This window comes from Phyllostomus hastatus, unplaced genomic scaffold, assembly GCF_019186645.2.
Source record: "Phyllostomus hastatus isolate PE091 unplaced genomic scaffold, TTU_PhHast_1.1 phas_scaffold_1066, whole genome shotgun sequence".
Lineage (NCBI taxonomy): Eukaryota > Metazoa > Chordata > Mammalia > Chiroptera > Phyllostomidae > Phyllostomus > Phyllostomus hastatus.
In genome coordinates this window covers 15,488,391-15,511,477 of record NW_025334004.1, presented here as the reverse complement: position 1 = coordinate 15,511,477, position 23,087 = coordinate 15,488,391, and the positions used below count along the sequence as shown (strand labels likewise).

General features: G+C 57.5%; 1 protein-coding gene and 1 pseudogene across 3 annotated transcripts in view; one reads left to right on the top strand and one right to left on the bottom strand.

Moving 5' to 3' along the window:
• NEURL1 (neuralized E3 ubiquitin protein ligase 1) overlaps positions 1-23,087 on the bottom strand; it is a 77,758-nt gene that overhangs the window by 22,819 nt on the left and 31,852 nt on the right. The window contains exon 1 of one of the 3 annotated variants that reach the window (XM_045853795.1): positions 12,878-13,148. The exons of 1 other annotated variant lie outside the window; for it this stretch is intronic. In XM_045853795.1, the coding sequence (XP_045709751.1) occupies positions 12,878-12,911 (34 nt within the window). In that variant the 5' untranslated portion in view covers positions 12,912-13,148. Of the gene's footprint in view, positions 1-11,387; positions 11,539-12,877; positions 13,149-23,087 lie in introns of those variants that run through there. One more of the 3 variants, XM_045853796.1, reaches the window with a different exon arrangement.
• On the top strand, positions 17,577-18,001 carry LOC123828697 (annotated as a pseudogene).

Genomic DNA, 23,087 nt, shown 5'->3' with positions numbered 1-23,087 from the left:
TTCTGGAGAAAGTTTGGTCAGCATCGGGCCTGCCCAGAAGCCTACAGCTCCCTGAAGGGGAGGAGGGGCTGCCAGAAAGGAGGGGAAGACGGTGGGGGGGGGGGGCGGGGGTGGAGAGGGTGGGAGGAGGACTCCCAGATGTCAGTCAAGGCTGTGTCTGTACCACTTTGCACCACTTTGTTTTTTTTTTTTATTGTTGTTCAAGTACAGTTTTCTGCCTTTTTCTCCACTTTGCTTTTTTTGCTTCCTCCTTCCCAGAGGGCCCCAGACACCAGTGTCCACTCTCCAGGACCAAATGGACACCCTATGGCTCAACCTCCAGACCTCTGGAGCGGCTTCCTGCATGCCAGGCCCATGAGGTGGGGGAGGGGGCGTGGGGGGACACACTCTGCTGTGCTTTTACCAAGGAGACAAAACTGGAATAGCCAAACAGTGCTCAAGGGGTTCAACAATCACCAAGCAGTGAGAGCTGGAATTGCTCAGAGGAGACCCGGACAGTCTGGGAAGGCTACCTGGAAGAGGCTGAGAGGCCCCTGGACAGTGCACAGCAGGGGAGGTCATTACAGGGAAGGCGACAGTTGGGATGAAGGGCAAAGGGTGGCACTGGCTACAGGTGCCCTGCCTGGAAGAGGTACCCATTGGGTGTATGCCAGCCTCAGGCACAGCTGGACTCTTAATTTCAAAAAATACCTCTGGTAAAAGTTACTGTTACATATTGTTTAGGGATGTATACACAGGTAGAAATGGAAGCATTAAAAAATACCTGTTAGATGAATGGATTCATTTGGTACATCTATATAATAGAAGACTACTTAGCCATAAAAAAGAATGAACTACTGGTATGGGCAGCGACATGGATAAATTTCAAAATAATTACTCTGAGTGAAATAAGCCAGTTTAAAAAGTGCATACACAATTCACGGATCACCTGCAGGGCGTCCATTCCTTTCAAAACCCTTCCTCCCCCGCCACCCCCTCCCATCTGCATCAGCTCTAGGAAACGCACATGAAGCTCCAGTGAAAACAAGCGGATCGGTGCCTGGGGATGGTGGGGGGAGAGGTGGGGGGATCACCACGGGCACCAGGGGGCACAGGGGGTAATGGGTGCATTCACCATCTCAACTGTGGCGACGGTTCCATGAGAGTGTGCGTGTGTCACAACCCATTCAGTTGTACACTTTAAATACGTGTGGTTTCGTGTGTCAATCACACCTCAGTAAAGCGATTTTTAAAGACCTGAGCCAGGCAGCTGGTCAGAGCCTAACTCCCATGGGCGCCCCTTCCCCGCCTCTACTCAGATCCCACTCCGTGGACCAGCCGCCGGACCTCAGATTCCTTCAAAATGCTTCCTCTTCTCCCCACCTGCCCCACTCGGGGCCCTGGGCGAAGGCACAGAAACCACTGGCTCTGAGGAAATGTGGTGAGACACCCAGGGGCCAGAGGACCGGCCCTGGCAGGGTGTTCCCAGGGTCCCCCCTCCACGGGGAGGGTGCGGTGTGGGCGAGGGCAGCATGAACCCTGCCACCCTGGCTGACAGCACAACAGATGGAGAAGGGGACAGGGGACCCCTGGTCCCTGGAGGCACAGTGTGCACCCAGACCTGTGGCCTCAAAACGCACACTCACGAGCACACACGCACACCTGTGAGCACATGAAGGTAACCCGGACCCTAGAAGCCAGAGAAGGAAGAGACGTATCCTTTCCCTTTTCCCTCAGACCAGGAATCACGCCCTCCCACATGCCCTGTGCACGAGTCGGGGTTCATGGCCACATGGGCGTACAAAGCAGTGCACGTAAGGCACACACCCATCACACACGGCCACACCCACCTAATAACGATGGCAGCAATTATTGTTAATAAAGTGCCGGCGTGCGCCAGGCTGCGAACTGGGGGCTTCATATGCGCTCACTGGTTTCACCCCCTCGGTCAACCCACGAGGCAGGGAGGTGAGGGAGTGGGTGGATCCGAGCCTCAGAGACACTGAGCGGCCGGCGCAAGGTCGCGTGAAGCAGGAAGAGGCTCCGGGAGCCCAGGCGATCTGACCGCGGGGCTGTGCTTGGGCCATTCGGCAGTCGGAGCCAAGAAAGCACGGGTCTGGCGCGCCTGGCACATTTTTCAAATGTGCATCATAATATGGTCAAAGCTGGTGAAATGTGGAAACAGATGTTCCTCCATGTACCACCTGTAATCGTCACATGGAGCACACCATATTCTATCATATTCACTGTTATACTGCCTCTGTGATGCGTGTATCACCACCAAAACACAGAAATGCAAACCGTGTTTCATGCATTGTCCTCACACACGGCTGCTAGGATGCAGGCTGGTGCAGCTTCTTGTGGAAAATGGCTTGGCAGCTTCTCGTCAAGTTCAACACCCACAGCACGCCCCCGCAGTCACGCTCAGGGGCACTTACCCAAGAGAAATGAAAACATGCCCACACAAAGGCCAGTACATAAATGAACGGCAGCTTTATTCACAGTAACCAAAAACTGGAAACAGCCCAAATGTCCCTCCGGTGGTGAACGGACAGGTACACATGGTGACTCCGCGCAGCGAACGCCCCTCCGTGGTGGCAGGAGCAGAGCCACGGGAGCACGCTGGTGAAGGAGAAGCTACGGGAGCCCGACCCCAGAGACCAGCGGGATCCGGGGCTGGGGAAGAGGAAGAGGGATGACGGCACAGCAGCACAAACAAGTTTTTTAAGGGAACAGAAGTGCTCGGTATTTTTATTGTGGTAGTGGTTATACAGCTTACCCGTCTGTCAAAACTCACCAAACTATTCACTTAAAAGGGTGAACTTTATTGTCTATAAATTATACCTCAAAAGGAACAACAGCGATGACTAACAAACCCGGTCTTCACCGGACGCAGGAAGGCGAGGCTGGGGTCTCTGACCCACCCAGCCCTGCTCACCCCACCTCGGCCAGTGCCAAGGATTTGGGCCGTCTAACAGGGGCCCCCAAAGCCTGGGCCCGCCTGCCCCTCTGGGCCTGAAGTTCCCTGCACATTTGTGCAGTGGTGGGCCGTTCCCTGGCCCCTCTGGGAACGAGGAGAGGCCCTCGGCGTCTGCGAAGCACCTTCACCGAGTCCTGGGCCTGCCCAGGCCCCTGCCTCCTCCTGCCACAGAGCGGTCCCCGAGGCTGTCAGGACAGCCCTGGGCACAGGCACTGACGGGGGAGCTGTCCTCAGCCCCTCTTCTCTGTACTCAAGCTCCGTGTGTGACCAGCTCCCACCCAGCCACCTCTGCAGGGACGACGTGAAAACCCTCTCTGTCCTGCGGGACGCCTCCTGTCTGCGGACCATGGTCACTTGTCACTCGGCAAGCCCCAGCTGAATTCCCGGCCCTGACCCACCAGCCTCGCCAGGCTCCCGGGCCCCCGTGGAGGCTTCGAGCACCCAGCACCCAACCCGCCAGTCCCACCACAGAAATAAACGTCCCTGGGCTCTGCCCCTCTGTCCTCCCTGCTGCCCGTGGCCCTAGCCCAGGACACACCATTTCTCTTTGGACAATGGCCAAGGCCACCATTGTAGCCACATAGGCTCTGCCCTGCACACCCCCGGGGGCACCATTCTCCTGGGTTACAGTAGGAACGGTGCCCTCAGAGGTGTCCAGCACAGCAGCCCTCACCAGGGGGGTCACTGCCTTCCCAACCCCTGTTATCCCTGCCCCCCCCCATTCCTCTCTCCTCCCCACTCCATCTCTGCTGGCTGTGTGGTCCAGGGGAAGGAAGGAGAGAAAGCAAAGTAAGAATTGATCTCGAGAACTGCTCAGATGCCAAGGAGCAGCCGGGGCAGGACTTCTTTCCTACACCATCCAAAAGGGCCCCTCCCTGCACTGTGACATTCACCATGACCCCCGGAGGTCCTCATTCTGTGGATGAGTGAGTTGCAATTCAGACTGGCTGACCAAGTTGTTTGAGGTCACACAGCAACTAAGTGGAAGAGCTGGGACTTGAACCCTGGTCTTCCAACACCACATTCAGGGTGCTTTACCCTACTCAGCATCTAATACTAGTGCTCATTTTTCCCCAAGCCCAAGACGGCAGGTGTAGTGGGGAAAGGCTGGTGGAGGAGGTGCTGGTGAGTCCCTACATGAGGCCTCAAGACATTGGGCCTGGATGGAGCCCCAATCTTGCCTCCTGGCTCCCAGCAGAGCTCCCAGCAAAGCACCACCCCCTAGTGACAGGTTTACAAGCTTCTTGGGAGCCATAGTGGGGGCACGCCCCACAGGCGCAGCTGCCGCTGACACAGTGGAAACTGCCCCCCCCCACAGCCCATTCCTCCTGGGTTTTTTATGAGCTGCCAGACACACGCCTGGCCGGCCTTCCAGGTGACCCTCGACCAGCTCCAGGCCACATTCCTGCCTCTCGGTGGGGTCTCAGGGGAGAAGCCCAGACACAACGCTGCCTCCAGAGTGACCTCCTCACTGCCCCCCGCCAAGCTCTGCCCCAGAACCATTCTGGCAGAGCCGTGGATTTGCAGGCCAGCTGAGCTGGACTGCTGAGGAGAGGCAGGGAGGGAGCAATACAGATGACAATGACCACACTCTATGTGGCTTAACAGGCAGTGTCTCCACACGCCCTCAGTGCCTCTCTGACACACGTCCTCAAAGAGAAGTTACTCACCAAGGTCACCCAGCCAAAGTAACCCAAGGTCACCCAGCCCAGATTAGAACCTGGACCTGCTGCCTCCAACCCCGGCAGCTCGGTCACTAACCGTGAGGCCCCCGGGAGCCTCAGTTTTCTCAACTGTAAAATGGGGGTCACGGCAGACCATCTTCATGGGGTGCTTGTGAGAATTAAATGAGATGATGTGTGTAAAACTAACCCAGTGAGTGGTTGCTATAATAATAGTCATAGGTATTAATGAAGTTATAACAACTAGTATGTAATTATTATTATAGCTATTGACACTAATCTGTGCTCTTCACACCCTTGCTCAAGCCGTTTCTCGACCCCACGTGTCTTTTCCCTGCCGCACCTCCCCAAACCCCACCTGCTGAATGCCCCTGTGTTCAGGATCACCTTGTTCCAAGTCCATGCCCCTGAATGCCAGTGCTGGCACACCATTTGCATCCCTCATGAGAGAGCCTGGTCTCACTCTCTGGACAGTGGGGTGGAGCAAAGAGCTCGAGCACTGGAAGCAAGCAGCCCTGGGTTCAAACCCTGGCCATGCCACAGACGTGCTGTGTGACACTGGGCAAGTCACTTCACCTCTCTGGACCTTGATGTCTGTTTCTATAAAATGGGGTCATTTTAGCTCCCCCACACACCTCTCCGAGTTGTTGTGAGGACACAGTGAGTTTATGGATATGAAAGAACTTTACAAACTTGAACACCTGATCCCAACATAACACCTTTATTTATTTATTTTTTTTGTACAGAAGCAACCACCACCACCAGAGGAAATGATCGGCTCACTTCAGTCCAGACACCTCTGTTTCCTTATCCCGAACGCCCTGATCCCAGAGCATCAGGGTGGTCTGACGTGGACTAGCTTGGGTGCAGTCATTGAACGAGGCTCTCTCTGGCAGAAAGACTGTGGGAGCCAGTTTCAGGGTGGGGGAGCGGGTGGGGAGGGGGCTTGGGGAAGAGAGGGTTGTGGGCTGGGCAGGTGTGCACTTCTCTGGGCTCCTTCAAGAAGCCCACCTCCCTCGCCTGCTTCTTGCCTCCAGGCTTGGCCCAAGCCCATTTCTCTTCTGGGAACTTTTTTTAAAATTACATTTTATTGATTATGCTATTACAGTCATCCCAATTCTTCCTCCTTGGCTGCCCTCTACCCAACACTCCCCACACCTTCAGGCAGTCCCCCGACCCTTGTTCATGTCCATGGGTCATGGGTATAAGTTCTTTGGCTTCTCCATTTCCTATACTGGACTTTACATCCCCACGGCTACTCTGTAACTACTGATTTGTACTTCTTAATCCCCTCACCTCTTCTCCCATTCCCCTGCACCCCCTCCTATCTGGCACCCATCAAAGCACTCTCCATATCCATGATTCTGTCTCTGTTCTTGTTTGCTTAGTTTGTTTTTTAAATTCAATTGTTGATAGTTGTGTATTTATGCCATTTTATTGTTCATAGTTCTTCTTAAATAAGAACTTATTTTTCTTAAATAAGTCCCTTTAATATTTCATATAATAATGGCTCGATGATGAACTCCTTTAGTTTTTTCTTGTCTGGGAAGTTCTTTATCTGCCACCTGATTCTAAATGATAGCTTTGCTGGGTAGAGCAGTCTTGGCTGTAGATCCCCACTTTTCATGACTTTGAATAAGTCTTGCCAATCTCTTCAGCCTGCAAAGTTTCTTTTGAGAAATCAGCTGACAGTCTTACGGGGGCTTTTTTATAGGTAACTAAGTGCTTTTCTCTTGCTGCTTTTAAGATTCTTTCTTTATCTTTAAACTTTGGTGTTTTAATTATGATGTGCCTTGGAGTGGGCCTCTTTGTATCCATCTTGTTTGGGACTCTCTGTGCTTCCTGGACTTGCATGTCTATTTCCTTCACCAAATTAGGGAAGTTTTCTTTCTTTATTTTTTCAAATGTATTTCCAATTTTTTGCTCTTACTCTTCTCCTTCTGGCACCCCTATGATGTGAATGTTGGAATGTTTGAAGTTGTCCCAGGAGCTGCTTACACTATCCTCATTTTTTTTATTCTTTCTTCTTCTTGTTGTTCTGATTGGTTGTTTTTCATTTCCTTATGTTCCATATCACTCATTTGATTCTCAGTTTCATCTACTCTACTGTATGTTTCCCTATAACTTGTTGTTTATTTCAATGAGTGTATCCTTTGTTTCTGACTGGGTCTTTTATGCTGCCGAGGTCCTCACTAAGTTCCTTGAGCATCCATCCTCATAACCAGTGTTTTGAACTCTGCATCTGCTAGATTGCTCATCTCCATTTTGTTTAGCTCTTTTTCTGGAGTTTTGATCTGTTCTTGCACTTGGGCCACGGCAGCCTCCCTGTGTTTGTTTCTGGGTATTAGGTCAAGCTGCTGTGACTTTTGCTGGAATCGTCTCCTCCCTCCTTCTCGCCCATACATACCTTTCTCTCATGCATCCTTCAGGCCTTGATGGTAAACCCCACTTCTTCCCAGAAGTCTCTCTGACCCCAGACTAGGTTAGGGACCCTGCTAGGTACCTCCAGGGACCCCACACACCCCTAAAAAACATCCACCCTTAAGCAGCCTTTCTCAACTCTGACTCCCCCACAGAACTCAGCCCAGGAGCCCCGGGGCATCCCCTGAAAGGGATGAGGCACTGACATCTTCTCCACACCCAGAGTGGTCCAGGTCACGTGCCACCCTCAGGACAGCTGAGGAAGGCTCACTCAGACCGCGTCTGTGTTCTTCAGGGCAGCTTTCTGGCCAGAAAAGCCTTCGGGGTTACTTGCGCGTCTCCCTGGTGGACTGTGAGCCTCTGGCGGACGAGACCACCACCTCTTCTGTCTCTTCTCCTGCTGTTTCCCCGGCGCCCAGCGCAGAGCACTCAGCAGGTGCTCAATAAGGGCTATTGAATGAAATGCCACTGTTCGATTCTTCAAGCTACTGATCACTCGGCAAGAGGCCAGGGAGCCCCCAGTCTGTGCCTTTCCCTTCCTGGTGTCCTGTGGAGACACTGAAGCGAGGACGATAGGGACAGCGTCCTTCCCTACCCGGCACCGAGATCCCACACTACGTGCCTAACGACGGCCCTGCCAGCTCAGGAACCTTCCATAGCTTCCCACTTGCTTGTGGGAGAAAGGAGAAAAGAAAGGCCGTGAGGGTGATTTTTTCTTGTGTACCAGACACGGCGCCAGATGCCTTTCATGTGCAACCCTGCCACACCCTCCCAGTCCCTGAAAGGTACGGTGTCTGTGGGAAGCAGCCTCAAAGATGGCCCCAGGGACTCCCCATTCACCACCGGGCAGTCATGCCCTTCCTCTGGTAACCTCCTCCCCTCGAGTGTGAAGAGGATTAGCAACTAGCTTCTAACAAATGGAAAGCAGCGGAAGTAATGGGCATCACTCTGAAGACTGGGTTATAAGATGCCTTCGGCCTCCGTCTTGGTTCCTCTTGCTCACCTCTCCAGGGCTGCTCCATCTGGGGAAGCCAGGGGCCACATTGTAAGGTGACCCTGAGCAGAAGCCCACGCAGGAAGGACCAAGGACTGCAGACAGCTCTGGGGAGTCAGCTTGGACACAGGCCTGGCCAGGCAAGCCTTCGAGTGAGGGACCGCAGCCCGGCCAACGCCTTGACTGCAACCTCACGAGGCAGGAAGCTGGAGACACCCATCTAAGGCGTGTCAAGAACCCTGGCCACAGAAGCCATGAGACCATTAAATGTTGTTTTAAGCCACTACGTTTTGGGGTAATTTTTTATACAGCAATGGAAAAGTTACACAGCAATGTAGTATCGATTAGCCCCATTTTACAGATAAGGAAACAAGCAAGAGAGGTAATCGGCTGCCCAGGGTCACACGGCGAGTCAGCGGTGGGCTGGCTCTGGACTCACGTCTGTCTCCCTGTGCACATGTCCTACCGGGCCCTGTGAGCTGGCCAGCATGTTCAGTGTCTCTCCCCTCCATGGCCTCTGCAGCCCCTGTGCAGGGACCCTCGTTGTTTAGGGACAGGGCCATCTAAGAGCCCCATCACCGCCCTGGAGTGCCCGGCTATGCACACAGCAGGTCCCGCTGCTCCCGGGGAGGCTGAGGTCATTCATGATGACAAGGTGAGCCAAGGAGAGCGGCAGGGAGGGGGTAGGGCGGGCACCCTCGGGGCCCAGCTCACTCCACGCTGAGCCGCCCGCTCTCACTCCCTCTGCGGCATCCCAGTCTCGGACATTTCCAGCAGCCAGCTGTGCAGACAGACGTGCCTCCCACCATCCTCGCTGCTGGGCGGGAACCAGCCCTCCTCTTCCCACTCTCCCACCCGACCCCAAGATTCCAGAAGGGGATTCCAGATGAGAGCTATGTTGGGGTCAGTTCACAGTGCCTCCCCAAAGCCCCCACCCAGGCCAGGCCTGAGAGAAAGACAGGGAGTGTGCCTCAGTCACATAAATGCACACATTGTGCCAACACCACCTTTAGTTCCCCTTACACAAACACACGCCCACTCGTGTGTACACACGCTCACAGCCAGTGTGTGTGCCTAACAGCAGACAGAAGCACCCAGGGAGTATTGTGTCCTGGAGGCCCCCCCAGGGCTGACAAGGCAGAAACTGGAGTCTTGGTTCTTGGAGGCGGTCAAGTAGGTGCATGCCGTGTGCGCCCTCGCGAGCACACAGAGAGGCCTGGACATCCGTTTACGGAGTGCTCACTGTGCTGCCCCTACGCCCATCAGTTCACTCAGTCCTCCCTACAGACCTTCCGGGTGAACCTTATCACGCCCCATTTACCAAAGAGTGCGCTGAGACTCAGATAAAGGAACCGGCCAGTAAGCCTGGAACAGGATGCATACTCTTGTGGAGAACAGCCCACCTGCCCCCTCCTCTCCAACCTAGCCTGGTCTCAGGCCTCACGTCTTCTGAAGTGCTCCTGATGGCTCCATCTCGTCTGCCTCTGCAGACCACCTGCAGCTCCAGCTGCCATGTGGTCCAGAGGTCCAGGGCCTCTATCCCACCATCTGCCCTCTGCCCCACTGACCACACCGCTGCTGGTGCCCACCGTGTGCCCGGCACTCGCTGGGTTGAGAGTACAGAGATGGATCCGCCTGACCCCTGCCCTCCCACAAGCACAGGTGGGGGGTGGTGCGCGAGTGTGTGTATGTTCACAGACACACCTGCCAGGCCCACCTTGGCCTGAGCCTCCAGAGCTGCTGCCAGGAGACAGGCGGCTCCTGCTGTGCTAATCCTAGGTCTCCTACGTCCACCTGACGCCCTCTCCCCTGCTGCCGGTCTGAGGGTTAAGGGACCCAAGGAGAGGCAGGGAGTCAGCCGCAGAAGGGCAAGGCCTGGCTTCCCCTCTGAACTGCTGTCCATTTCCCTCTAGGTCACGGCAGACCCCTCTGTGACAGGAGCACGTGGGAACCAATTACTCAGGTCCTTGAACCCCAGCACCCAGGGTCTGTTTGCCCAGAGACCAACCTGGGGGTGACGTATGTCTGGGTGCATCGGTACGTGTCACCCACTCATTAACACCAACCCCACAGGCACAGGTCACTTCCTTGCCCTGGGGAGAGCACTGGAGGGGGAAAAGGAGGAAGGGGAGGGAAGAGGAGTGGAGGGGAGCCCTCCCAGCATCGTAGCTGCCTCCCTCTGTGCTCTCCCTAACCCCCCAACTGTCCTCAAGATGGGGGAGCTCTGGGAATCTGCCCCATGAAAGAAATCAAGCATGAAAGTGCCAAAACCATTTTTCAAATGGAAATTAATTTCTCCCATGGGTCCCCTGCCAGGCTGATCCCAGAGGACCGGCCCGACTCCTCAGCAGCAGCCCCACCACACACGCCCACATGACTCCCTGACATCTACGGAATGACAAGGACACATCGCGGGCAGAGTCCCATACAGGCGGCTGCTCACATGTGGAAACGCGGACAGGACAACACTCAACCCCTCCAGACTACGCAGATAAACGCATGTCACACCGGGAGGCCTAAAACACAGACACTCGACCTGCAGACACCGGACGCACAGACAGCCAGACGCATCTGCAGCCCCCCACACGCACACAGACATGGCACGGGGTCGCTCTCTGTCACCTCCCCCTCACCTCGCACCACAACCTAGCAACCCAAAAGCTTCCGCTGAAGGAAGCCAAACCCTGAGGCCCACGGTGAGGAAACGACCGGAAACGGCACCACCATGCCCCCAGCAGGCAGGCTGTGGGCGGGGAGCCCCAAGAAGGGACTGGTCCCCTGCATCCCCCACTCCCCCAGCTCACCTCCCAGGAGGAAGGAAGTGAAACCGGAGCCACTGGGACGTGCCCAGATATGGGTGCACGTGGACCTGGGCGGGACATGTGAGGACATGCATGCAGGTGTGGGTACAGGCGAACCCCCTCTCCACCACCCCCAACTGCCATCTCCTACTCCTGGTGATGGTAGCTGCGGCAGGGGCCGGGGCCAGCTCAGCAGGGACCCAGACTGGGGACAGTGGTCTGGCAAGGGGGTGGGGGCCAAAGCCGATAGGCCATTAGCACTCGCCAAGGGCCACGCAGACTGGATGGCCCAGTTCCTAGGGTCCTGAGCGCACTTGAGCTATCCTCCTGTCCCCGGGGCGAGAGGGAAGGAACGTGACCCTGGCCTCAGAACGCCTTTCCAAGCCCTTTGGACCCGTGTTGGGTCCTCACATGGTCCACGTAATGCTCCCAGCCGTCCCAGGAGGAGGGCACCACGGTCAACCTCACTGACGGAGGGGAAAGCCGAGGCTCAGGGAGGCACTTGCCTTCGCTACAACATGTCTACCTACTCCAGTGCATGAGCTCCTGATGGCCAGATGCCAGCGGGAGGGGGGTCTTGGGGTCCTCGCTCCCCTCTGAAGCCTGTGCTCCAAGGCAGCCGGAGGACAGTGTGCTGCATCCCAAGCCTGTTCTGAGGGCCTCTCGGTCCTTCCCAGGCCACAGGCTTGCCCAAGTCTGACTCCAGTGGAAAATGCCAGTCTGCCTCAGACCTTGTGCCAACAGGCCCTTCTGGGGCCAATGGGCCTGAGAGAAGCCCCCGCCCCACAGGCAGGCAGGGCCAGGGCTAGGTCAGCCAGTCCGAGTCTCAGGCCAAGGCCCAGGCCACAGGCATTGGCCCCGGCTGGCTCCGGATTATGTGTCTTGCAGGGCCTTCCATCTGTCACTTAGTGCTCCAGGCCCAGGACAAAATTCATTTCCTTTTAGGAGAGCCAATGGTTTGCTTTTCCCATGTCTCCTTCCCTGACTTTTTCCTTTCTAATAAGAAATTACTCTCTCAAAGTCCAGAGCCTAGAGGAGGGAAGCCACCTGGCCACCAGTCCTGGTCACGGCTTCCCACGCCTTCTTCCTTCCTGGGCCTTTGCCGGTGCCTCAGCACCACAGGACTCAGCAGACGGAGGCTGCCCCATCCCCTAGTGCCCTGTCCGAGGAGGGAGGCGGGCCCAGGGACTCCCCAAGGTCAGCCCTCCCCGTCCTGGCACAAGGCAGCTTTACAGGAACCCCAGCTCCTGGGTACGGTGCCACAGCAGCCATGTCACTCCCCAGAGCCCGACCTCACCAGGTGCGTGAGGGGACAGGAGCTGGGCACACAGGAGCCCTGTGAATAGGGAGCCAACCCACACTCCCCCTGGAACCCCTTCACCCACTTGCTGGTCTTTTCTGTCTGACAATGGACATGAACCCCAGGGGTCAGAAGTTCCCTGACCTCCCCAGCAGAGCACACGCTGTGGGGAGCTGTGACTTGCACACCCATGTGCTTAGGCACCAGCTGACCCAGCCACATACCCACAGATACCTCCAATGCACACTTATGAGCAAAGGCGCACACACACACTCATGCACACTTGTGTGTGCCCACGCATCTCTCCACAGCTCCTTCACGGAACTCAGCGCATCCCAAGGCCCACGAACAGGTCCCCCCCAGCTGTCAAACCACTTGGCCCCGGTCCTGGGAAAGGGGGGTATGGACATCCCGGACCTCACACCCCACCTGGGGGCTTGTCAGCACCTGGGGAGATAAGAGGACAAGGACACTTTGTGGGGAGACTCAGCTGCTTGACTTTCCACTGGTTGCTAGGGAAAACCCTCCTCTGCCTGCTCTTCCCACACCCTTGCTTTCCTCCACCCCAGTCCCTGCCACCCAAAGGAGACCCCCAAGGAGTGAAGAGGCAGGGGGATGATTGCACCTTTGAGCCCCAGTGCCTCTCAGACCCAGCGCCCCCAGGTGGTCCCCAGGCAGGCTGGGGGTGGGCACATCCCCAGGCATCAGCTGGGGCCTTACCATGGAGGGTGCTCCGGGTGATCTGTCCCCCCATCACAGGCAGCCGGCAGCACAGCCACCTCCGCTTGGCTAGCAGGCCTCGTCACCAAGCCGCCCTGGCTGCCGGTTCCCCTCCTCCTGCCCCCTCTCCTCCCCTGCGGTTGGCAGCCCGCATGGCAGGGCTGAGCCTGCCCCTCCTGTGCTCCCTCCCGCACACGGCAGGCAGCGCCCGGCCACACAGGCACACACACCCTGGTGGCCGGCTCACCACTCACGGCTGCCTCCCGGCTTCCACCCACTCCCAGAGCCCCCCCTGCCTCCCAGCGCTGGTACAGGCAGGGATCTGTCATGTTTATTTACATAAGGAGGAGGAGACTGAAGGCTTCCTGAAATAGCCAGCTCCGGAAAGCACTGGAGATGCCCTGGCCTGAGAGCGCGCACACACGCACAAACGCACACACACTCCCCATCACACACCTCACCCCGCACACACACAACCTCACCATTCACTGAGGCCTTCAGCTGTTCACATGTCATTGCGCACCTACTACGTGCAGATATCTGGGGACACAATGATGCCACGGTGAGTAAACAGACATGGCCCCTGCCCGCAAGGGGCTTACAGTCTGGCTAGTGGAGCTTAATAACAAGAAGCTGACCCTGCTTCTGTCTTCCTCCAGGCTCTGTTGCAAGTGCTGTAGGAGCATGAACCCCTTTGGCCTCCATGGGCTGAATGATGAGGTCGCTATTACTGTCACTATCGATAGGGTACCATTATTGTTATTATTATTATTATTATTATTATTATTATTATTATTATTATTATCTTACAGACGGAAACGCTGAGATGAAGAGGTGACCTGCCTAGAAGGTGGCAGGGCTGGGACGCAAATGCAGGCCATCTGGCACCAGGATCCACACTTCTACGCCCACACCAAACTGCCCCTTTGATCATAAACATGCACAAACACACACCAATATGTGCAGACCCCATGACCCATCGGTGCCATGTCCCATGTGTATACACTGACACAGGCTCATGAGCACTCACAAGCATTCCCCATTGTACACACTTTGCCACCTACTGCCCACCAGACACATGCTCACCTAACACACACACACCCCTTGAAATGTACACACTCAGCACACACGCATTGCCACAGATCATGCAGTCTCTGGAGAAATCTTGAGATGAGGGTCCGACACCCCACACCCGGGGCAGAGGGAAGGGTGCAGACAGGGAGGGCAGAGGGCAGAGGGCAGAGGGCAGTGGGAGGGCAGGCTCCCGCAGCTCTAGGCAGGCGCACTGGGGCCCAGGCACAGTCAAAGCAGTGGGTGCCGTGCCCTGAGCGCTCACTGCACACCAGGCACCGCGTGCTTGACCTAATTTATACTCTAGTTGTGGGGACCGCTGGTCCGTCTGTTTTGCAGAAGAGAAACTGGGGGCTCTGAGAGGCTCAGGAACTGGCCTGAGGTTCACCAGCAGGTCAGAGGCAGAGGCAGAGGCAGGACTCAAGCCCAGGTCCGTGGGCCAATATCACAGTCCCAGGCTCTGCAGGATAGGGTCCGCTCCCAGGAAAATGGGACAGCCACCTCCTCCCAAGTCCTGGCCAGCCCCCTGCCTCTGTCCTCGGGCTCTGGGACCTGGGTTCCCAGGAAAAGAACTAGGTAGGGAAGGAAGGTCAGGAGGCAGAGGGTGGAAGGTGGGGAAGAAGCTGTGAAAAGGACGGGGGCTGCCCCTATCAGATGGAACTCAGAGGCCTGGGCACCGAGAGGGCTGAGCTGGGTGCATTGCCCACATTAACTCATTCAGTCCTCACGCCAACCCTAAGACACAGGTTGCATTTTATACCCATTCTACAGATGAGGAAACAGACAAAAGAGGCCGCTCTGGAGGCTGTCCCTGCAGCAGCAGAGTCAAATCCCCTCGTCCTGCCTGCCTTTTAATGCATCCAGCTGGGCCCTGTCCTGCCATCCCCTCCAGGGGCCAGCCTGGTCTTCCCAATCCCTCAGCGCGGGTCACACCTCTTCTGGGAAGCCTCCCCAGGGCCCCAGACATAGAGTAAGTCCCCCTTCTTGGAGCCCGTCTCTCCTCTGAGCCCAAGCTGTGCCTCTCCCAACCCCTCGTCCTACTGCGCCCTGGCTGTGGCATTGTCTAGTGCCTTGGCTTTTCCTGGGCACATCTCAACAATTCAAGCTGACCGACATTTTTGAGCACCTACCATGTGCCAAACACAAAGCTACACGCTGGGGATGCAATGATGACGAACCACAGACAGGCCCTGCTCTCGAGGACTTGGAGTCTGGAGGGAAACGGGTGTTCACGGAGGAGCATCCCAGAGGAACACCCTCGCAGTCCTGGCACAGTGTTCGGAAACAAGGGCGCAAGGTTCTAGGCGACTCAGCGTTGGCTTTCCTGACAAGCGGTGGTGAAGCGAAGCAGGCATGTCTGTGCGGCTGCAGGCAGACGGAGGAGAGAAGGCTCCAGAGAGAGAGAGCACAGTACATGCAAAGGTCCTGTGACTGGGGCGAGCCCCACACCTCCGAGAAGCCAGGTTGCCATGGCTGCAGCAGGGACGCAGCAGGATCCTGGGGAAATGCTCGGATGGCAAGCCATGGTGGGTCGGAGACACAGCAGGTGGGCCCCGAAGAGCAGGGTGAAGAACTCGGCCTTTTTTCTGAGAGCAACAGGGAGCCCCTGACAGGTTTCAACAGGAAGGCAACAAGACCAGACGGCATTTCTGAAAGGTCACCGTGCCATCTGGCGTGGAGAATGCACGGGAGGAGGCAAAAGACACCAGGGGAGAAAGCAGTGGCATCCAGGGGGTCGGGCCTGTGCCTGACGTGCCCACACTCTCCTCGGGCCCAGCGTCACGCCTGCCCAGAGCAGGTGCTCAGAAAATATCTCACACATGAAACTCATGGCACCGAATCTTCTAGAACCAGGACTGGGGGAAGTAACCGAGCAGGGACGGAGGCAGGGTGGGGGCTCACCTAACCCGGACTGCTTCTGGTGAGCAGCTCCCTCACTCTGGCCCCTGGAGTGAGATGGAGTCGAGGACGGGACACAGCCTGCGCAGCCCCTGGGCCTTCCCACCAGACGCCACCGCCGTCCGCAGGCCTTCCCTGGCAGGCTTCCTCAGGCCCTGTGGGCCATCAGCCACTTCCCCAACTTAAATAGGAAGTGGCGATGCCCTGCGTGGGAGGGTCCCCTCACCGCCTCCCCAGAGCAGCGTCCAGGCCTCTGCAGGTGCTGTGGCAGCCGGCACTGCGCCCTTCTCTGCTTTATTGAGGAATCTCATCCAACTTCATTTGGCCAAAGAGTTCTGTTACTAAAAGGGGTGAGCGCACCTCTGACCTGCATCATTCACTCACTCACTCACTCACTCATTTATTCATTCATTCCGTTTTCAGGGAATGCCAGCTCTGTGTCTACTGGTGAGCAAAACCCAACTTCCACCCTTCAGAAGCCAAGCAGGAGCCACGCTGGGATCAAGGCACGAGGTTCCTTTGGCGCTGGCTGCACCATTTCAGCGCTCTGTTCTGTAGAAAAGGAGAAGGATGAAAGGCCCTGAAAGGGGATGTGAAAGGAGAATGGAGGCTCTGCAAGCGGGTCTGCGGGAGAAGCTTTAAGTATGACCATTTACGGGACACCTAACCGAGCGCCCGGCACTGTGCTAAGCATTCCGCACACACAATCGCACCCATTATTCCCGCAGCATCCCTGCAGGAGTGCCATCACGCCCACCCTGCAGGCTGTGAAACTGGGACTCAGAGAGGTTACAGTGAGGGCAAGACCAGCTGGAGTTGGATCCCAGACCTGTCTGACATTAACTCACACTCCAGACAGAAAAGGCCAGAGGGCAGGGAACTTCTTGCTCAGCGGAAAGAAGACAAGGGGATAATGGACCCTGTTTTTCAGGAACCAGAAGGGTTCTAGGTAAAGGCAGAGCCTAGGGGTTTTCCAGGGGACAGAGGGCGACATCCCGGGGATGGAGCGTAAACGAAGGCAGGGGCACTGCAGACCGGCATGTGACTGCACTTCCTGTCCACTAGCAGGTGGCCCATCCTGGACATCTTGCAGAAAGCAGATCATTTGTGAGCGGGGGTGGAGCGGGGACACTGTTACACCTCAAAGCCACCGGCAGAAAGCAGGGCTGGGCAGGCCCCTGGGGAGTACTTGGGCTGACGGAAACCTTGCCGGCCTTCAGAAAGAGAAAACCCTCCCTTTCTGGCCGCCCCCTCCCAGCTGCACCTGCTCTCGGGCCCCACCCAGGGAGCCTCTGCCCCCTCCACTCTCTGAACCCAGTCTGCTCCCCAAACCCTCCCACCACCGGGCTTCTCCTCTTCTTCCGGCCGTCTCCTGTCTGCCAACCCCTTTCCTTCTCGGGGGCCAGCTTGGTCTCTGTGGCGGGCTACCCAGCTCCACTCTCTCCTCACCAAGTCCTTTCTCAACCATGTCCCCCAGGGCCCAGCACCAGCAGCCCCAGGCCGAGCCTGCCCCCTTAGAACTCAGTCAGGGCAGACCCAGAGACTGCAGAGCAGAACACGAGCCAAGTTCACTGGACGACAGAAACCATCGGAATTAGAGACGCCGAGGTCTCTGAGGGAAAGGAGCCCCGGGAGAGCCCTGGGGCCCAGCTGGAGGGACCCGGGACGGAAAACTGGGCTCGCAGAGGGGGGGTGGTCCCGGAGCAAGGCTCAGAGTCTGAGCCTGCAGATGACCGTCCACAACCCGCCCCTGTTCAGCCAAAACAGAGTGCGTCTGCATTACAGCGAGCGGCACTGTGAGAAGCAAGCGGGGACCCCTGAGGAAGAGGAGTTCAAGCTGATGTGCGGGATGCTCTTCCCTACCTGCTCGTCTGTCAGCAAGCTGCCCCCCCTGCCCGGGAAGGATGGCCTTCTGGCCTTCCAAAAGGACTCCCTTGCTAGGAGACGCCCGCGGGGATCAAGGCTGTGGAGGACGCTGACCGGGCGTGGGGCCCGTCCGAGATGTGCTGCATCACTTCTGCGGCGCGAGGTACATGGGGCCGGGGGCAGGGGCCCCTGTGCCCGCTGGGACACGCTGTGCAGAGCGAGCTCTTCAGCTCCTGACGGGACCCCTGCGCCCGCTCTCTGCCCTGCTTCTCCGCCACGGCTGGCTGAAGGGAGCACACTCCCTCGCCCCTCCGGAGACTCTCGGTCTGCCTGCCCCTCCAACCCCGGGAGCCCCCAGGCAGCCCACCCTGGTGCCCTCCCCACCACCTCCAAACCAGGCCCTCTCTCTAGTTTTATCCTCTACCGGACGCCGTGAGAAATACGGAATAAACTTTTTGTCATCCTCAAAAAAAAAGAGAAAGAGAGAGAGAGAGCATTGGGTCCAGCCACCGCCTCTAAGAAGGCCAAGAAGTAATGTGCCCATTTTACGGGTGTAGCAAGGGGGGCTAGTCCGTTGTAGATTTCCCGTGGTCACACAGGGGGTAGAGGGTAAGGAGGACTCGAACTCATTGATGCCGTCTGACGCTTACTGTGACCTACAGGTCAGGGCGCCAGAAGGCATGGAAGACAAGGCTGGACAGGAGAGGGGACAACTTCTCTTTACAGGTGGGCAGAGGAGCCCGGCATCTGGAGCAGTCGGTACAGGGAAGTCGGGGAGAGGAGGCAGCCCTGCTGCAGGAGCCGGGAGAGAGCTCCTGGCTGCGGCCGTGTCTTTCTCATCAAGAACAAGGGCGGATTTGGTTGAGCTGATGAGTCACCTGGCATGTGGGGCTTAAGGCTGACCCGCCAGGGCCATTGTCCCTGCCCTGCTAGACTGGGCCCAGCGCTGGAGATTGGGGGGCAGGGAGCCCACCCTCCGAGAGCTTCCTGCCATGCCCAGAACCAGGACGAGAGTGGGGACTGCTGCCTGGAGCCTGGAAGAGAGAGATACGAGCATGGAGATGAGGACAGGATCACAGAGAGACGGAGCCTGTGCTGCATGCTGCAGGGCCCCCGGAGCCAGGGAGCTCACAGGGCGTCCTCTGGGGCTGGGACAGGTGCCCCAGCAGTGACAGCTGCCAGCCGCCCGGGATGATGGGAATACAACAGGTGCAGAGGCGGGGGTGGAGACCGAAAGGGAATCTGAGAAAACAGCCTGAGGCTGGGCACCCCTCCCAGGCCGTGGGCTCCGTGCCAGGCAGCCCTTTCTTAGACCCTCCCAGACACAAACACACCTACTCCTGCTCCCCAGGTCGGGGCCTCCGGGTCCCCCTGGCCAGCCCGGATGACACGGGGGTCACCATCCACACCAGGCAGAAAGGACAGAAGGAGGAAGAAAGCAGGTTTCCATCCCCAGGACAGTGTGTGCCAGACGGAGCCCGCACCCACAGAGCCCCCATCTGGAAGCAAACATTTGTCTGTGATAAGATCTATGCCTCTGGCCAGGAAGGGTGGACGGATGTGCCCACCCCACCCTGGTGGAGGTTGGGAGCTCTGGTCCTGAGGTCAGACAGGCAAGCTCTACTGTCACATGACGGGGCAAGCTACTGAGCTTCGCTGAGGCCCGGGGCTTGGCTCAACAAATAATAGTAACTATTGCTGCCGATGTTGTTGTCCAGAGACTCAGAGAACCCGGGAAACGGGGTAGAACCTGCCTGGGCTGAGATCGCCAGCCCCGCCCCAGAGAGGACTGACTTTGGACGCTGATATGAGTACAATGCTGAGTACAAATGTTGCACTGAGGAGAGGAGAGGGAGGACCAGCTCCAAGAGATGGCGCCTGTCTCGTCACCACACTGCACATTGGCTCAGCAACAAATGCCACTGGCCGCAGTGTTCTAGGCTTTGCATGTGTTATCACGTGTGCCTTATATGCAAATGCCACTCTGGGGTGCTGGGCAACAGTGGGTTCTTCTAAGGAAGCATATTAAACATCACCCCTTGTCGCCTGGTTAGCGCTCTGTTTTTGTTTGGGGTAGACTGAACTTTAAACTTGAAGCCAGCCCTTGTCTCAATAGCCACAAGTGATAAATGACCTAAATTATAACCTTGCTGAGGAGGGTCAGGCAGGGTGGACAATGAGGCATTTATGGGGCAGGTAAGGTAGAGAGATGAGGAGCCCCCAGGTGATGCAGGGGACAGACAGGACACATGTCCTGAAGCAAGGCACGAGTCTTGTCCATTGTCCATCGGAGATGAGTAAACACGGCCGACTGATCCTGCTGGGCAGGCTGGATTATGAAGAAAGCTGGCAGCTGAGAGCAGGTTAAATCCCTCCCCTGCCACCCTCACCCAACCCCATCCATCTCTCTCCCTTCCTCTCCCCACCCCCGCCACACACACACACACACACACACACACACACACACACGCACCTTCAAAAGGCTTGGCCAGGACTCCTGGTGGTCACCTCTTCTGCTGCCCAGACCCCAGCCAGCCAAAACCTCCTTCAGGCTGGGATCCCCACCCTGCTTCAGCCCACCCTCCCACCTCTGAGGAGTCAGCTCCAGGGTCCTCCTGTCTCCTTCCCTGCCCAGGTCTGGCTCACTGAGGGATGGCAGAGCGCAGGGCCACCCGACTTGGCTCCCACCTCTGCTCCCTGGCCTGGCCTCCTGCCCACCCCTGGGCCTCTTACTCAAAAACGTGGGCTCAGACATTGGGCCTGGGGGACAGAAGACAGTGAGGGTGCCATTCCCTGTAGGTCCAGGCTGTAGGGCCGGGGAACCCCCATGATCCGGAAACACCGTCTCCTACACATCACCACCTTCAGAGTGTGCCTACACAAGGCGCTGCCTCGGGGCTGGTTAAGAGCGGGCTTTGGAGTCACATGCCTGGGTTCAAATCCCACTTCTAACCCTGAATAGGTATCTATCTCCTCTTCGGAAACACAGGGTTGGTGATAACAGCGCTTAATTCGCAGGGCTGCTGGGGGATGGGATGCGCTCACATGCGCAGTGTGCTCGGGCAGTGCAGGACGCACAGCAAGTGTCAGGTCCGCGGCAGGGCTGTGGATGAGACACAGTCCTGAACTCGATACAGAGGCCCGAGCGTCATCTGAGCTCCAGGAGCCAGAACTTTACACAACCACACACGCAGCCGAAGGGCAAGCGGGAATAACGCAGCCGGGTGCCAGCTACCAGAGGCCCTGAGACACAAACCTGCAAAAGGTCTGGAAAGAGAAAGAGGATGGCGGGTCCTTTTTAGGAGGGGGCACTCAGCTTGGCTCTGAAATAGGAGCCAAGCTGAGCTTCTCACAGAACAAAGGTGAGTGGCTGGCCTGGGATCCAGCCACCAAACTGTGCCAGCTCTGTGCCCACCACCCGGGGCCAGGACCTGCAGCACGGTGACCTGGCCTTGGTGGCTGCAGAGCCAAGGGCAGGAGCCCCAGGCACAGAGGCACCTGAGAGTACTAGGGGCCGTTTAGGGTCTCTCCAGAGAGGCTGGTGGCTTTCGTGACCACTGAGCTACTGGCAGAACTCCTTGCCCTGCCTGCTGCTACACCTCCAGCCCCGAGCGCAGACTGAGCCCCTGACCCCAACCCCAGACAATCGCACACTATGTCACCAGAAGCCCCACAAACAGGGGCTCTTAGTCCCCAAAGGCCTGGGGACCAGCAGCGTGTGGCTGGCTCAGTGGCAGCCTCCTCTCCCTCCGGAGCCAGAACTCGGGTGTGGCTAGCTGAAGGTGGCTGTTGGGACTGTGGTCCCCCTGCCTGAAAGACAGCCCAAGAAGGGCAGCCACCACAGGGTGAATGCAGTGACAGAAAACCTATTTTCCTCCCTGAGATGGTCCCATCTCTCAAGTGGCACGTCCATCCATTGTTCCCACCTTCCTGTCCGTCTGTCCAGTGAGTGGCTCACTCAGGCTCCTCCCCAACAAGGCCACGCCCCTCGTGATGATTTGCCCCCTTCTTTCCTCACTCCAGCTGCTGGAGCCCAGGGTCAGGCAAGCTACCCGAGACCCCGGCAAAGCACAGGGTGAACTCTCCAGTATCAACGTTGAGGGGACAAAGCCTTCCCTGGAATCAGGACTCCTGGGATCCCGGCAGGTCCTGCGGCCTACGGTCAAACTGGACCAAGGTGTGGGAAGGCCTGTTTGGCTTGGGGAGACTGAGGAAGGGCAGTTTCTTTAATGTCTGCACAGGTTCCTCCCTCCCCAGGGTGGGCAGCGGGAGGTGGTTAGGGCTCCAGGAAGTGGGTTAGTGCAGCTGCGTGAGAGCAGGGACAGGCAAATGGGAGCAGAAACTACCCCGCCCCCGGGGCACCCCCTCCCTGTCTAAAACAAATGCCCCACCCCAACCTCAGCCCTGCCCAAACGAATTTACTTCTCCTGCCCAGAGGAGAGCTCTATTCTCAGCACCAGTTAAGGCAGGTGGGCTACATTAGCCTTTGCTACATCAGCCTGTTGTTACTAGTCCTGACCCCACCTCCATAACTGGCTGTATGACCCTGGGCAGGTCGTGTTCCTCTGTCGGCCACAGTCCCCACAGCTGTAAAATGCAGACACCAGGCTCACGTGCCTCTAGCTCTGAACCAGGAGCTCCCTGGATCGGGGATGTGGAGGGGGATCCACGGGGGATCAGCGGGGGGAGAGGCAACCAAGAGCCCCTGCACTGTGGGAGGCAGCAGCCCCTCCTTCCCATCCCCGTCCTGCCAAGGTCTGGGGGAAAACCAAGGACGGGCCAGCACCCTCTCAGCTGAGTGTCACTGCTTCCCAGTCCTCTTCCTGACCCCGTCCAACGTGGCCTCGCCCCAGGGTCCCGTGACCTGGTCTCTGCCTTCTGTGCCACCGGCCAGGCCGGAAGTCTGGGGTCGGCCTGGATTGCCCCACCTGAGCAGCCGCCGTGTCCTCCTCAAATCCATCCCCTGGCTTCAGGCACAGTTCAGCCACAGGCATCGTCCTGACCAGGACGGCTCTCGCAGCAGCCTTCGGCCTCCCCTGCCCCTTCCTCAGGGCTGCCAGGCTGACCTGTCCGCCTGACACATCCGGTCCAGCTCAGGTGCCCTACAGTGGCCACACCCCACCCTCCTCTGGGGAGCAACCAGGGTCTTCTGAGAACCGGCCTTAGCCCATGTGTCTGGCCTCACCTCCCGCCCCAAGTACCGACACTCCATGCCCATGAACCACGTGTGTCCCAGGACGTCGCCCCATCGCACATGTCCATGGGTCTTTGAACACTGTTCCTCTACCTGGATGCCCCCGGCCACACTGGTCACCCAAAAACCCCCACCTCACCTTCACCGCTCAGCTCAGAGGTATCTTTCTGAGGTCCTCCC